The sequence below is a fragment of the Panthera onca genome, chromosome Y (assembly GCF_046562875.1).
Source record: "Panthera onca isolate mPanOnc1 chromosome Y, mPanOnc1 haplotype 2, whole genome shotgun sequence".
In the NCBI taxonomy this organism is placed as follows: Eukaryota; Metazoa; Chordata; class Mammalia; order Carnivora; family Felidae; genus Panthera; species Panthera onca.
In genome coordinates this window covers 27001307-27017129 of record NC_138358.1, presented here as the reverse complement: position 1 = coordinate 27017129, position 15823 = coordinate 27001307, and the positions used below count along the sequence as shown (strand labels likewise).

Sequence of the window (15823 nt, the reverse complement as noted above, 5' to 3'; positions counted from 1 at the left end):
TGTGGGTGACCCAACTGACTTTTAAAACCACACGACCATGAGCCGCGTTGCTTATGGAATGTAAAAATGTGCATCCGTCTTCCACATGACTGTTTCTCTTCTGTATTATCTCTCCCAAGTTGAAATGAAAAGGCCTTAAAATTTAAAGGTGACCGAATAAAGTCAGGAAGGCAAAAACAAAGTGTTGGTCTTCCTATAAGAGTCATTATGTTCCAATTGTTGTAACCAGCACTGAATTGCTAATATTTAAATGGTTAAAATACAAACAAAGCTGAGCTAAAAGAAAACAATGTAAGGGGCTCCTGGGAGGTTCAGTCGGTTAAGCATCCAACTCTTAGTTTCGGCTCAGGTCATGATCTCATGGTTCTTGGGTTCAAGTCCCACAATGGGCTCTGCGCTGACACTGCGGAGCCTCCCTGGGATCCTCTCTCTTCTTTTCTCTCTGCCCCTCCATCACTCACGCCTTTGCATGCTCTCTCTCTCTCTAAATAAAAAAAACTTAAAAAATTTTTTTAAAGAAAGCAAGGTGAGCTCATGTCATCTGGGGACTTTCTGCAGAGGATTCGAGAGGGACTTATGGTGACACCACCAGCAGGCACCTTGGATATGAACTCCACATGTGTTCACCAGTCAGCCCTGGGGGTCGAGCACCAACACGGGGATGCCCTTGTTACCTTCTGAATAGTGCGATAAGGTCAACAGACTGACGCAAGACGCCCCCGCGCCTGAGCCGAAGATGGTCACTCGCTTGGGATCCCCGCCGAAGGCCCCGACATTCTCCTCAATCCACCGAAGTGCCTGGATCTGGTCCAGGAGCCCATAGTTGCCTTTGGCCGCCTGGTCACCGGTACTTAAAAACCCTACAAGAGAACACAGGATATTTTGGGTTGTTGATGATAACAAAGCACATAAACATCCCCGGTATTTGGAAATAAATCTCATGGGGGCGCCTGGGTGGCTCGGTCGGTTCAGCGTCTGACTCTTGGTTTTGGCTTAGGACATGATCTCTCAGTTTGTGGGTTCAAGCCCCACATGTCAGGCTCCGTGTGCTGATGGTGTGGAGCCTGCTTGGGATTCTCTCTCTCACTGTCTCTCTCTTTGCCCTTGTCCCTCCTGGCTCGCACACATACTGTCTCTCAAAATAAATAAATAAACACTTAAAAAATAAAGAAAATATATCTCATGGTTTACCCTGTTCATTCTTTGGTTGTCTTCCTATAAATGAGAAGCACCAGTGGAAAGCATTTTTCATGGCAGGAAGGATTATATTATGTAAATAATCGTGATGATGGTTATTGCTTCTGTTTCTATTGGTTCTGTTTCTGATGATAAAATGCCTCCTCTATGAGTCTGTACAGGGCTAACATATCAGGCAAAATCAATCTCAAATATTTATAATATATGATAATACCAGAGACCATAAATTTTACTAGATTCAAGTTATCATTTGTCTACACACGTTGGTTGTAAAATGAGAAAGTCCTCCCTGAAAAAATTTTTCAGGGATATCCTAAAAGAAGTTTTTCAGGGGTGCCTGGGTGGCTCAGTCGGTTAAGCGTCCGACTTCAGCTCAGGTCACGATCTCGCGGTCTGTGAGTTCGAGCCCCACGTCAGGCTCTGGGCTGACGGCTCAGAGCCTGGAGCCTGCTTCCGATTCTGTGTCTCCCTCTCTCTCTGCCCCTTCCCCGTTCATGCTCTGTCTCTCTCTGTCCCAAAAATAAATAAACGTTAAAAAAAATTTAAAAAAAGAAGTTTTTCAGGGAAAAATAAGTGTGTGTGTTGGGCTGGGGCATCTGTGTGTTGGTGTCTGTGTGTAAGTGTGTGTGTGCATGTGTGTGCAGAAAAGCGTTACAGGTTGTCAGCTTCTCCCCATTGAATTCCTTATTGATATTTTCATTCTTTTTAATGCTTAAGTTTCAAACTAAGCGACAGATCCTGGGGACTCCACTCTTACTTAGCGCCCACCCCTTATAGACCACATATTAGAGTCGCACACAGAAACATGAAACTCTGTAATCTGAGCCGAATTACGGTGCGTGTTCAAATCACTGCAACTGTCCCTTGAAATAGCACGAGCTGGTATGTCTTATTTTAAAAAGAAGGATGATTCTATAAACTGAGGAACCAATTTCACCAAAGGCATCACGTTCCTAATTCGTCCTTAGAGGCTGCAAAGAAGGCAACCCAAAGCTTTTCCTGTAGCAACGTGGTCAGATGGAAACCAGACTCGTCTGTCTCTCTCTCGTGGCAAAAAAGATCGTGACCTCGAAACAAGCCTTCCCTCTGATGTCTGACGTCGTTTTACGGACAGACGGGTCCTCTCCTTCTCAAATTCCATGCTTGTTCCAGCCTCCGCCAAGGTTCCCGTACTGCACACATGTTGATCTCCCTTTATATCCACTTCTGTCTTGCCTAGGCCTTCTGACAAAACAACACCAAATGCTAAAAGGGTGTTTTGTTTGCTTCTTAGTCATTTTACTTTCTTATATGTGCCCTTGCCCCCAAACACCCCCTTCCATCCCACCTCCTTTTTTTCCAGCCATTTCAGTAAGTGCTTATTACGCTCCTACAGCCACCCGCTGCAGTGTTTGGGTGAAGACAGACTGACTGAGGCCCTGAAGTCACACGAATCAAAACCTGGTTCTGAAACGGCACTAAGTGCACTCACGATCTCCTGTATCTGCAGAGATGCATGGCCAGGGCATCTCGAAGATTCAGGCCTCTCCAGCATTCTCAGGGGTGGAGCTGAGATGAGCTTGTCATTAGTGGGAACGTTCCGACGTTACCAACCCCTCCCTTATTTAATTAGCAATTACTAATTAGCGTTTCATGCCAACGAGTGTTCCCTGGCTCTGGCATTCATCATGCAACCTTTTGCACAGTTTCTCATAAAATGCATCGCGCCCTGCTTGGGAGCAAAGGCCCTTTCATGCAGCTTTATGTATGAAACGGGCTCATAATGGTAGTTTGGGTGCCGTTTAATAACCATAAGACAAGCCTCTCTTTCCCCATTAAGGAAAGCGGTGATTCATTCCTAAAGGCTCCAGTAATTTTCTGGCAGAACCACTCTGTCTTCAACACATCCTTCCTCCACTCCCTCTCCCCCTCTGTGAGCTCTCCCAGAATGACCTATTTGCTTATTTTGTTTCCGCGGGGCACCAGTGAGGATTTGCAACATACGGTGAATCGCTAGCCTTTATGGAACTGAAGCCCCTCCCCAGCAAAACATGACTGTTGTAACCTCTCCAATGGCAGGCTAATTAATATTCTATACCCTGGCAAATCTTAGCTTTTCTAACAGCCTCCTATTGAAAGGTTTGATCTTTGCGATTCTGAATTCCTTCCAAAAGTCCTGAGGGAAACAGCTCTCCGTGCATGCCTGAAGTTTAGCAAATGAACGTGGGTTTTTTTGAAGTTGGTGTTTCCATAGTTGCTGCCACGGAATCTTCATTCACTGCATCATCCAGGGATTTTTTTCCACCCTCTCTTTTAATTTAAACAATCAACAAGGCAGAGTTTTTATTGCAGGTGCAGAATGAAGGCAAGCAATTTTATTTTACCCTGCAAGAATATATTTCTTCCCTATTCTGATTGTGGAAATAGAGTGCTTGATATAATGCAGATACAAGATGTGTATCAGTTTCCTATCATGCAATTCTATGAACGTGAGAGTGGATAATCCGTTTGGAAACGGCCATGCACATCACCAAAGCCGAGTGCTGGTAGAGGCATCCTTAGAAGGCTGTCCCCTCGAGAAGCACATCTCTTTCCATATACGCTGTAGATGAATTAACAGAAGCAGCCCCTTGGCTGGCTAAAACCAGAGATTTTAAACAAATGGCTTCTTTCACTGATAAGCACTCTTGGCTCCAACTCCGTTAAGCATTTCAGCTGATGAAACATTTGGCTTTTGAGATTTACTGTCTCTGAAATGAAGATTGTACATCAGTCAGCCCCCCAGCCCCCCTCCCCCCGCCCCAACCCCCCGCCAACAACAGAACAATGAGAGAGAGACAGAAAGCACATACTTGAACTCAGACCTACTGTGACAAGATCGGGACCAAGTTTCATTCAAAGCGCTGGAAGGAACCAAACAATATACATACTCACAAGAGATAAGCTCAGGTGTCCAGTGGTTATTGTAAAATATGGTCCACGAGAGGGGTGCCTGGGTGGCTCAGTCGGTTAAGCGTAGGACTTCTGCTCAAGTCGTGATCTCACAGGGGTTTGAGCCCTGCGTCGGGCTCTGTGCTGACAGCTCAGAGCCTGGAGCCTGCTTTGTATTCTGTGTCTCACTGTCTCTCTGCCCCTCCCCCGCTCATGCTGTCTCTCTCTCTCTCTCTTTCTCTCTCAAAAATGATTAAACATTAAAAAAAATTTTTTAATATGGCCCATGAGAAATGCCCTCAAGCCAGAAATCACATTTCCCGCCTTGCTCGTTGAGTGAAATGGACATTGTGTAACAATGAGCACTGAAGTCGGTCTTCATACTGTGGCTAGGATACACAGATTCAGGCTTTTGTGGTAGGACATCACAATCTAAAGGTGTCTTGCTCTTCTGAATTGCACCATAGGGCTTAGGAGAATGATTCCAGGTCACGTGGCTTTTCACACAGGCAAGTCAGTGGTTATAACGAAGCCCGATGGTGCCAGATGCGATGGCCCTTTTGTTCTTCTGTAATAGAACTTTAAAGCTACAGTTAATTTTCTTTTAGGACATAATTCATTACATAAGTACAGGAGACCTTTTCTTGGGTGACCATTAACTAAAAGATAATTACCAAGAGAATACAGAATATTTTAGTGTATAATTTTATTGTGTGTATTCACTTGTGATTGGTGGAACTGGAGTCTCAACTGTACTTCTAAAAGAATTTCTGAAATACAGTGGAGACTATATATTATTAGTAGTACCTATACACATATGTATATGTAGGTCATATATGTATATACATATTCGTATAATGTATACGTATATAGAATGTATATGTATAAATATGTCATTGTGTGAGAACATACGTGTATGTAAGTATGGGATAGATTAGATAGATAGATGATAGATAGATAGATAGATAGATAGTTATAGGGATGGATACATAGATAGATATAGATGGGTGGGTGGATGGATGGATGGATGGATGGATAGAGAAACAGATACAGAATAGCATGGGAATGGACAAATCATTAGCCATTATTAAATCATAATACCTCTATCTTATAAATTTAATAGAGCAAAAGCAAAATGGAATGTTTACACAAAAATTCTTCAACAAAAATAGATAGAATTCACTTTAGGTCACATAAAGGAGCCTGGAAAGGAATCTATGATAAGAATAGAGCAGAGGTATAAAAATGAAAATCAGCCACATAAATGCAAATGTCTACTCTCTGATGTTTATAGGAAATCATTCACTGAGTGCACTTATTACAATGTGAAACTGAAGTTTTCCTGCTGGAATCACTTATGATTTAACAAAAGGGTATATACTTGCACAGGATGGATGGAAGGGGAGAAAAGGTATATATTCCAAATCTTTGAGCCTGATGGGGCACAACTAATTGAAATTTAATGTCTCTATTTGTAGTTTTTAGTTTACTTAACAATGACATGAGTCATAACTTTCTACTGCATTTAATTATCACACCAAAGTCATACAGGGTCAAAATCTATCTATAAATCTGTTTGTAAATAGAACAAAAATTTATAAATCTATTTATAAATCAAAGACAATTATGAACACACATGATTTCTGTAGCACAGGTTTCCAAACAAAGGGTCCATTAAGTTGTTAACGGGAATCCTTGCATTATTTCCATAAAGTCTATTATATTTCCACACAGTATTTACACTGAGGCTGTGCAGGTTTTTCATACTACTTTAGTTGAAATTACATTAATTCACAAACTAAAACCAATTATATTCTGGAAACAAAGCACAAAATAAGAAACACAGTTTTGTTTAGTATATAATATAGATCAACATATGAAGGTTAATTAGTTTCACAGTGATGAAATTTTTGGCAATGGCCATGTTGGAACCAGATCCTTTGAGCCAATGTTAGATGAGTTTCCATTCAAGACCCCATGCTGGAACATTCCTCTAGATTTGTGGGACTTGCATTTACTTGGCCCTCAAATCTTTTTGCTTTTATTTCTGAAACAGCTAATATACCTCATCACTCTGCTGGGTCCACACCCCAGTGCCCAAGATAAGACTTCCAGCTCACCCCTCCATCCTGGCTGCTTCCAACCTATTCATTACGATTAGTCTAAACATAGTGCTCCCCAACTTGAAAAAATTGACAAAACCCATGAAGATGAAAACCTGAAACCCTCTGACACTGAAATTCTATTTCCATGCTTTCTAGATATATATAAAAAAATCTTTATTTAAAGGTATAAAAGTTGCCAGCCACCCAAGGATCAATTCTTTTTGATTGTGACTTTGAAAATAAGAGATGACAGCAATGTCAGTGCCCATGCATAAAAGATTTGTTGCGTAAATCATGTTGGCTGAACCATATAATGAGAGGTTCTTGATTTCTGTGGACACAGAAAAACATCTAAGATCTCTCAGGAGAAAACAGTGAGTTTCTGAATACTGTGTGGTAAGATCTCTTTTTTATTAACACAATAAAGTGGGGGTGTAAATTATAAATTCTGGAAGGAAATCCAACATTTAAGTGTTTAGCTCTAGGAACGTGGATTGTTTACACTTAATCCTACATCTGGGTTTACATTTTTTTCCAATTTTTGCTTTCTTTAGCAATCACTCTCACACACTCACACACACACCACACCACCCTAAAGCAAATATGTTTTATAGTCAAATTCCTTAGTGGGACTTCCAGAGCCCCTCCGTGAGGTATCATGTCTATACGGCTGACCACGTCCTATGTATATTCTTCAGCAGACAGACCACGCCTTGCATTTCTGTATCTCTTTGCCTTTTTACACGCAGCCTGCTGCATCCAGGATGCTCTTGACCAAGCTGCGGTCAGCCTGTAAGCTGCCTGATTCACATTGCCCGGGTCTGCCTTGCTCCTAGAAACCTGGCCTCACTGCAAGGTGCACCATTTGCTCAGGGAGCACAGCACCACCTGTAGACCAACCCCATCACCCCCCCGGCTGCAACCACTGAGGCAGGATTTCGCACCTCATTTTCCTTCCTTCCACCGAGGCAGGTCTCTTTTTAAAAGTTTCCTGATGGCCTCAAATCTCTCAGCTCGCTAACTTTCTTTCAGTGACTTTCGATTCTAGAACGTACTGCTCTCTAGGAAGGATGTGTGCTTGTAGCTCAGCAGCAGGTTGGAATCTATGGTAATGCCTTGGGCATGCAAGTTTAAGATTCCAAAGCCCCACGTGGCTCCAATGTGGAGTCAAGAAGTCCCACAGCATTGCTTGGGGGAAATAACTGGGCAAGACCAGTAACATACAAAAGCACTGTGCCCGGTGTCCAGCGTGTATTTTTAAAAAACGGTCACCGAGTACTATGACTTCCTTGATATCAGAAACACTGCTATTTATTTCTGTTTCACGTATGCATAGCAAGTATGAAGAGATGCCCTTTGATTAAAGAAATGGGTCCAGAGGAAAAACTGGTCACAGGTCTACGTAGATTCCAACTTTAAGATTCTGCAGGTGATAGATGAAGAAAACATGTTGCTTATGCCAGATTTCGCATGAAGGTGATGCATATTTATTAATTCTGTTTACTAAATGTTCATTATGTGCTTAAAGTCTAAGGAGAAAAGCAAGGCAAGAAAAAACCCAAACAAAACAAAACACCCCACCACATAATCTACCTTTTCTCCATGTTGTGAATTAGGGAGATGCCATTCTACCAACATTTAGATATACCCAAAATGACCCAAGCAACATGCTAAAACCTGGGGTGCGGTGGGGCGGAATACAGTATTTGAGTAGATTTCTACAGATACCTTGAAAACTTGTACAATTTTTTTTTTTTGCATTTGCAAGCTTCTATTTGTTTTTTTTCTTTATTAAAATTTTTTTTTTTTCAACATTTTATGTATTTTTTAGAGACACAGTGTGAGCAGGGGAGGTGCAGAGAGAGAAGGAGACACAGAATCTGAAGCAAGCTCCGGGCTCTGAGCTGTCAGCACAGAGCCCCACGCGGGGCTCAAACTCACAAGCTGTGAGATCATGACCTGGGCTGAAGTCGGACGCTCAACTAGCTGAGCCACACAGGCGCCCCTTTCTTTCTTCTGCTTTTTTTTTAAATGTACTTATTTAAATTCAAGCTAGTTAATATACAGAGTAGTGCTGGTTTCTGGAGTAGAATTCAGTGATTCATCTCTTACATAGAGCGCCCAGGGCTCATCCCAACAAGTGCCCTCCTTACTACCCACCACACATTTAAAAACTGATTAGAACTGAAAGTTCTATTTTTGGCATCAAAGTGTATTTATAGAGCACACATAGGATGCACATTTTGTACATGGTAATCAGAGCCCTCTAAAGTGCATATAGAAGAAAAGCCAATTTACACAACAGTATTTTACAAATAGGAAACATAATTGCCATAATTTCTTCTAAAGTACAGTAATTCAAAATATGCTGCTCTGTTTCAACATGATTTTCTAGCCTCCATTGCACATAAGTATGCTAGTGGAGAGACTCACAGTGTTTCCTAGTACTTACCGTTAGATACTATCTGGGGGCAGACCAGAACTACTCTGGTCTGTTCTTATTTTTCCATAACATAATCACAAGAACTAAATGAAATAAGGACAATGCATTCTCTCTCAACTCTATCAAAACCTGACATTATCTCGTAGCTCACACAATCTTTTCTGTGCCCAGAAACATCCCTAGGTTTTCCATCACTGCTTTTCTCCAGCAAACCTGGAACACAGATATGGACATTGTTTTAATTGTTTTTAAGGTCTGTTTATGTTTGAGAGAGAGAGAGAGAGAGAGAGAGCAGGGGAGGGGGAGAGAGAGAAGGAGGCAGAATCTGAAGCAGGCTGCAGGTTCTGGGCTGTCAGCACAGAGCCTGATGCAGGGATTGAACCCACAAACCATGAGATCATGACCTGAGCTGAAGATGGGTGCTTAACCTACTGAGCCACCCGGGCACCCCCGGAAGTTGCTTTAATTAAGAAAAAAACAACAACATCTCAGATGAAATAGCATACTCTTGAGTAACAAGTAAGCGTGAGGGTAGATGAAAGAGTTAAAGTCCCACTGCGAAGTTTAGTTTCGGGAACAGAAAGGTCTTTAAAGATGACCTTTTCCAGAACTGAGTGAAGGCACAGTTGTGTACATATCCTCCGTGTATCACACGCTAAAGCGGTCCCTTTGGCTGAACGCTTTCGAGCGCTCGCTGCTTCCTTATGTTGTCACTTATTATAGATCATGCCCATGACTGTTCTAACATCAGTGTTATTACTGTCTTTGCTATTTTTCTCAGAGCTAGCTGGTATGCCCACGACTCTCAAGGTCCTGTTCCCCACAAACACAACACAGCTTGGGGAGGCCCTTCCTAAGGCTCATCATAGTACCTTTGCTCACACGCGTGCAGTCATGGTGGACTGGAAGATGTACAGATGTAATGTAACCTAAGGCAGCAAGGGAGGAGGCTAGGGGAGCCTGCGGGGCTCAGTCGGTTCAGTGTCCTCCTCTCGGTTTCCACTCAGGTCACGATCTCACCATTAGTGAGTCTGAGCCCCACGTCTGACTCTGTGCTGATGGCACCGAGCCTGCCTGGGATTCTCTCCCTCTCTCTCTGCCCCTCCTCCGCTGTCTCTCAAAATAAATACTGAAAAAAAAAATTAAAAAAAAAAAGAAAAGAAAGTGAAAAGGTTTTCCCCATTTGCAAGCAGCTACCACATCCCATTCTATCTTTTACTATACTAACGCTTATTGTTATAATTGGTATTGTCAATTTGGGTAACTCTGGTGGCACCTGAAGAGGCAGGGAATGCTTTCCTGAGGATTTAAAAGGCAGAAATTGAGATTTCTCACGGAAAAATAATGTACAAAAATATTAAATAGACCATATGACAAAGCAGGTATGGATAGATTCATCTCAAAAAGAGGATAACTCTGGTTTTTAAAGATTTATTTTTAGTGTGCTTGGGGGGCTCAGTTGGTTAAGCATCCAATTTTGGCTCAGGTCATGATCTTGCCCTTTGTGAGTTCGAGCCCTGCGTCGGGCTATATGCTCACAGCTTGGAGCCTGGAGCCTGCTTTGGATTCTCTGTTACCCTCTCTCTCTGCCCTTCTCCCACTTGCGCTCTGTCTCTCTCTCTCTCCCACTCAAAAATAAATAAACATTAAAAAATTTAAAAAAAAAGATTTTTTTAAGTAATCTCTACACCCAGTATGGGGCTTGAACTCACAATCCCAAGATCAAGACTTGTATGCTCTACTGACTAAGCCAGCCAGGTGCCCCCATAACTCTCTGTTCTTAAAGATTAGACAGTAAGGAACTCTAATTGTGCTGATTCTCCACGTAAGAAATTTTATCCCACCAACTTTTGCTTAAAGAAAGCAACGTTCCAGAGTCAAGAACATCTGAAGTCTTTCCTGCACAGACGGCATGTAGGGACCACGTTGGGTTCACTGAATTTTGCCCGGCACCCTTGGGTTCAACCGGATACCATTATCCTTATGACGGCCAGAAAGGAAAAGCAGAATCAGAGCCAGAGTCAACTGTGGAAAAAGCAGAGATCTCAAAATAATGACGATGTAATAGAGATCAAATATTTAACAGGCGTAGGGGGGTAATTTACTTATGAGTTCAACCTGATCTTCCTGGGTGCCTACCATAGTCTAGGCACTGATTGTCCTTGTGGTAAAGATGTAGCAATGAACCAGTTTTTTTTTTTGTTTTTTGTTTGTTTGTTTTTTTGGACGGCTTGAAACTCATATTCTGGCAATAGGTAGATCATCAGCAAACAAATGAAAATTAAATGATGTTTATATTCGCTTCCTTTTGCTGCTGTAACAAAGTGCCACAAACCTGGTGCCTTAATCCCACACGTATTTCTCATCATACAGTTTTAGAGGTCGGCATCTAAAGGGCTGGGCGGCTGGTTCCTTCTGGAGCCTTTAACACCGAGCCTGCTCCCTTTCCTTGTCCAGCACCCAGAGGCTGTGCACGGACTTTTCTTCATGGTTCTGTCTTCCTTCATCTAAGCAGGCAGCATAGCATCTTCTCTCTGAATTCTGCTTCCAAGTTGAAATGTTCTCTGGTTCTGACCCTCCAGCCTCCCTTCCTTAAGGAGATTTTTGATCAGATTGCACCATCCCAGATATTTGAGGCTGATCTCCTCATCTCAAGATCCTTAATATATCTGTAACATCCCTCCTCCCACATAGTCTATATTCTCAGGGTTAGGATGCACACATATGAACAGAAGGGGACTGGTGTTCTGTCTACCAGGGATGGCTGGCCTTGTCCTGGCTGAGTCAGGTACATTGTCACCAGTCCTGTGACTTTGACAAGCTGAATCAAACCCAGGTTTCTCTTAAACTCTGAATGGTGTTCTGTCCTCGTCCTGCCACCACCACATGGCATGGATCGGATGAGGAATGTGATGTCTTATACAGCTCCATGGAAATGTGATTTACTATCATCATCTTGTGTATGAAAAATACTTATTAAGGGCTTGGCGGTAATGACGGTTATGAAAAAAAGGCCAATAGCATATTTTGTTCAATTTATCTTTAGCTAATGGCACAGTCGCTATTTTTAAAGCAGTGAGAATTTACCCAAGTGTTTCTGTATACCAAAGGCATTTTAAACAAGACCATGCATAGTGAATTTAAAAGATCTTCTAGTTAAGAAAAATATATATGTGTATGTATGTATAAAGATATAGGTAAAGACAAATAGATAAACAGATAGGATATATAGATGATGGATAAATGGATAGATTGATGGATAGATGGATAGATGGATGGGTCAGTGGGTGGGCAGGTGGATGGATGGACAGATAGATGGAAAGGTGGGCAGATGGAGGGATAGAGGGATGGATGATTGGATGGATAAATGGATAGATGGAAGGGTGGGTGGATGGATGGATGGATGGATAGATGGATGGATAGATGGAGGGATGGATAGATGGAGGGATGGATGGATGAGTGGGTGGGTGGATGGATGGGTGGATGGGTGGGTGGGTGGATGGATGGATGGAAGGATGGGGGGATGGAGGGATAGAGGGATGGAAGGATGGATGGATGGATGGATGGATGGGTGGAAGGACAGATGGAGGGAAGGAAAGCATGTATGGAGGGATGGATGGATGGAGGGATGGATGGGTGGAGGGATGAAAGGATGGATGGATGGATGGATGGATGGATGGATGGAAGGATGGATGGAGGGATGGATGGAGGAATGGAAGGATGGATGGATGGATAGGTGGATGGATGGAGGGATGAGGGATGGATGGATGGATGGAAGGATGGATGGAGGGATGGAGGAATGGAGGGATAGAGGGATGGATGGAGACATAGAAAGAGAGAATAATTCCAAAGGCTGAGGCATAGCACAGACTCATTTCATTACTATCAGAACAGTTTCAAGGTTGCCAAACCTGACAGACAAGGGCAGAAAGTACTAAAAATAGGGACTCAGAGGGAAATGTACTCAGTTCCTCTCCCAGATGCTTCTGCCACATGACTGTACATTGCCTCTCAATATGTGACTCAGCTGCATTGAAAATGAACTAGAGAGAGCGATGCCACTGAGCACCTTCCGGGTGCAGGTGTACCTTTGTCTCCTGAACACATTGTTACGAGCATGTCTGCATCCTGCACTGTGTTTCCTGGGTGAGCTAGGACCATCCTCTCCAGCCTTCATGGTACTTCGAGCCAGGGAGGGCTGGGCTATGTCAGAACCAGGGTGAGGGATTCATCTGGACCAGCCCGAGTTCCCAGGAAAAATGGACACAGGTAGGCTCCATCCCAGGCCACAGAAGCAGAACCTTTGGTGGTACAACTCAGGGGTAGACACTAAAAACCAAAAGGGATTCCCAGTCGGAGGAGCATGGCTGTCCACAGTTGCACTTGGCAGGTGTAGCTATTCAGGGTTGGCTTTTTAAGAACAAATGGAGCAAAACCAAGGTAGGATTTTTCCAGGTTCAAGACTCTAGGCGGTCATTACACATAATGGGCAGAGTCTGCTGAGCGAGGTCGTCTCAGACTGGTATATTTTTCTTAATGTCATCGGGGAAGGTGCCAGCCACTGAAGAAGAAAGAGAACTTGCCACCTTCAGGCACCACCTCCTGTATTATCACCAGCCCCAGAACTGCTCTTCAGAAAGAAACACAAGAAAAAAGGAAAAGCTGTCTCTTACCAGAAATAAAAATTCTAGAATCAAATGTTTTTGTCTCTTTCTCTCTCTTTTTTTTTGCTTCATCTGCAGAATTTGTGACCAAATTCATGCTTACCTTCGGTACCTGAAACTCTGAGTGAATCTTTTTTTTAAATTTTTTAAATGTTTATTTTTGAGAGAGAGAGAGAGAGAGAGAGAGAGAGAGAGATGAAGACACAGAATCCAAAGCAGGCTCCAGGCTCTGAGCTGTCAGCACAGAGCCCAACATGGGGCTCGAACCCACGAACTGTGAGATCATGACCTGAGCTGAAGTCGGATGCTTAGGCACCACCTAGGCACCCCATAAATCTGGTTTGTTTTTGAGAAAAAAACATGTATGGGGTATTACATTTTCATGCTACCTCACACCGTCCTTAATTTGAGGAAAACTAAAACCAAAAATCTTATAAAGATATGTGTATATACATTTTTCTGTTTTCATCATTTTTTTAAAAGTTTACTTATTTTGAAAGAGGGAAAGGGAGAGAGAGAGAATCCCAACGAGGCTCTGTACTGTCAGATCCTATGAACTAATGAGACCATGACCTGAGCCAAAAGCAAGAGTCAGACACTCAACCGACTGAGCCACCCAGGCACCCCTGTTTTCATCGTTTCTAAGCATGCAATTCAGTGGGATTAATAATATCCATAGTGATGTGCATCTATCACCACTACCTATTTCCAAAATTTTTTATCACTCCTAACAGAAACTATATGAGGCTACCAGTTCCCATATGGGAAATACTCTGGATCGTAGTGTCCATAAGATATGTCACATACACACTGGGCTAAATCCACCTAATAAGGTATGACACCTGGATTGAATGACTAAGGCCACTCCCCTTCTGTTCCTCCTTGCAATGGACTGAATGCTTTTATTGCCCCCCAAATTCCTATGTTGAAATCCTTATCCCCAAGGTTTATTATTGGGAGATGGGGCTCTTGGGAGGTGATCAGGTCATGAGGGTAGAGCCTAATCCATGAGCAGGACCGTTGCCCTCCAGAAGGGTGAGAAATAAACATCTATTGTTTTTAAGTCACCCAGCCTATGGTATTCAGGCTATAACAGCCCAAGTAGCAAAGAAACCAGTAGTGCTCATGCTGCCTATGAGGTCTGGACATCCATGTCTCCAACCAAGAGTGAAGGTCCTTGCCAAAGTCCACAGGAATGCTTGTTAGATCCCTTTGCGTGACTCTAACATTGTTGTGTTGTAGTCTATATTTACATAAGTAAAGCGCCCACAGAAGGTGTTTACCTTGAGTGGTGTTAAACGCAAATGATGGAAAATGGAATCCTTTTTGTCTAATTATCCAAAGTTGATTGAAAAGCCAACTAATACACCTCATCCTGGGGAGAACTTGGGTCCTCCAAGATGTCTCTCTGGTCCAGTTTGCTCAGTGTAGAGTCATGGCTAATTGTCAACAGGATGACTCCAAAACTTGGCATTATGTTCAATGTGTAAGAAACATCCCATCATGTTGAACACCTTTTTTTTTTTTTCCCCATGGGAAAATTCTTTTAAGTGCTTTCAGGAGAAAAAAAATATCAAATGTAAAAAACATATTATTTAACCGACCATGGCATTTAGATAGAACCTTCAAATAAGAGCTAAACTCTTTACACAAATCACCTTATCATAATTTACAAAGTGCTTTTTACACTTTATCTTATTTGTGCCACTGAAACTGGGGTTCCTTTCATTTACCAATATTTCTGGCTCCTTGCGTTATGTGTGTGGTCACACACCTATTATTTTCAAAGAGTTGGGTAACAGGAAACAGGTGACTGCCCTCCCTGCCCACACTAAATATCTGGACATCTTTTAAGAAATAGTCATGCCCAAGCCCCAGTGGTAGAGATCCTTAATTAGTTGTTTTGGGGTAGGGTGCAGGCACACATAGTTTTCAAAGCTTGTACAAGTAATTTTAGTGAACAGCAAATAACGTGAGCTGCTGATCTAGAGACAGAGCAAATAAAAATAATGAGAAGATCTCTTTGGTAATAAAATTCGTTTCATTTTCTGATGACATCAGTATCTTTAAACCATCAGGCAAATATTGCTGTGAAGCAAGGCTGTTCCATGTTAGCAGGCATGAACATCGCCAGCAGGGTCTGTGAAAACACTGGACCCAGGGGGCCCCTGCCCCAAATTTAAGATTCAGGAAGCGTGGGGTGGAAGCCAGAAATGTGCATTTCTAACAAGCTGATGTCACCCTGGTCTGTGAGCTACAGTTTGAACACCACTCCTGAAAAATATCCTGAGTTCTAGAATAAACTGAATGCTTCCTACGCTGTCTTGTATCTCATCCTGCTGTTATTTCCTAAAAAACAAAACAAAACAAAACAATTAGTATTTAGTTCACAGGTTTGGTTAGATTCATGTTGCCTACTGCAGGCAAAAATGCTCTGTTTCATCATATATCCCGTAAGAACGTAAATGGTGCACCACTGTCTTATTTTTGACTATCTTAACAGT

At 42.5% G+C, this 15823-nt stretch overlaps 1 protein-coding gene across 6 annotated transcripts in view; it reads right to left on the bottom strand.

Moving 5' to 3' along the window:
- Nucleotides 1–15823, bottom strand: part of LOC145714954 (neuroligin-4, X-linked) — a 315009-nt gene that overhangs the window by 16398 nt on the left and 282788 nt on the right. For all 6 annotated transcript variants that reach the window (XM_081794513.1, XM_081794512.1, XM_081794515.1 and 3 more), the window contains one exon: nt 675–860. In XM_081794513.1, the coding sequence (XP_081650639.1) occupies nt 675–860 (186 nt within the window). The remainder of the gene's footprint in view (nt 1–674; nt 861–15823) is intronic.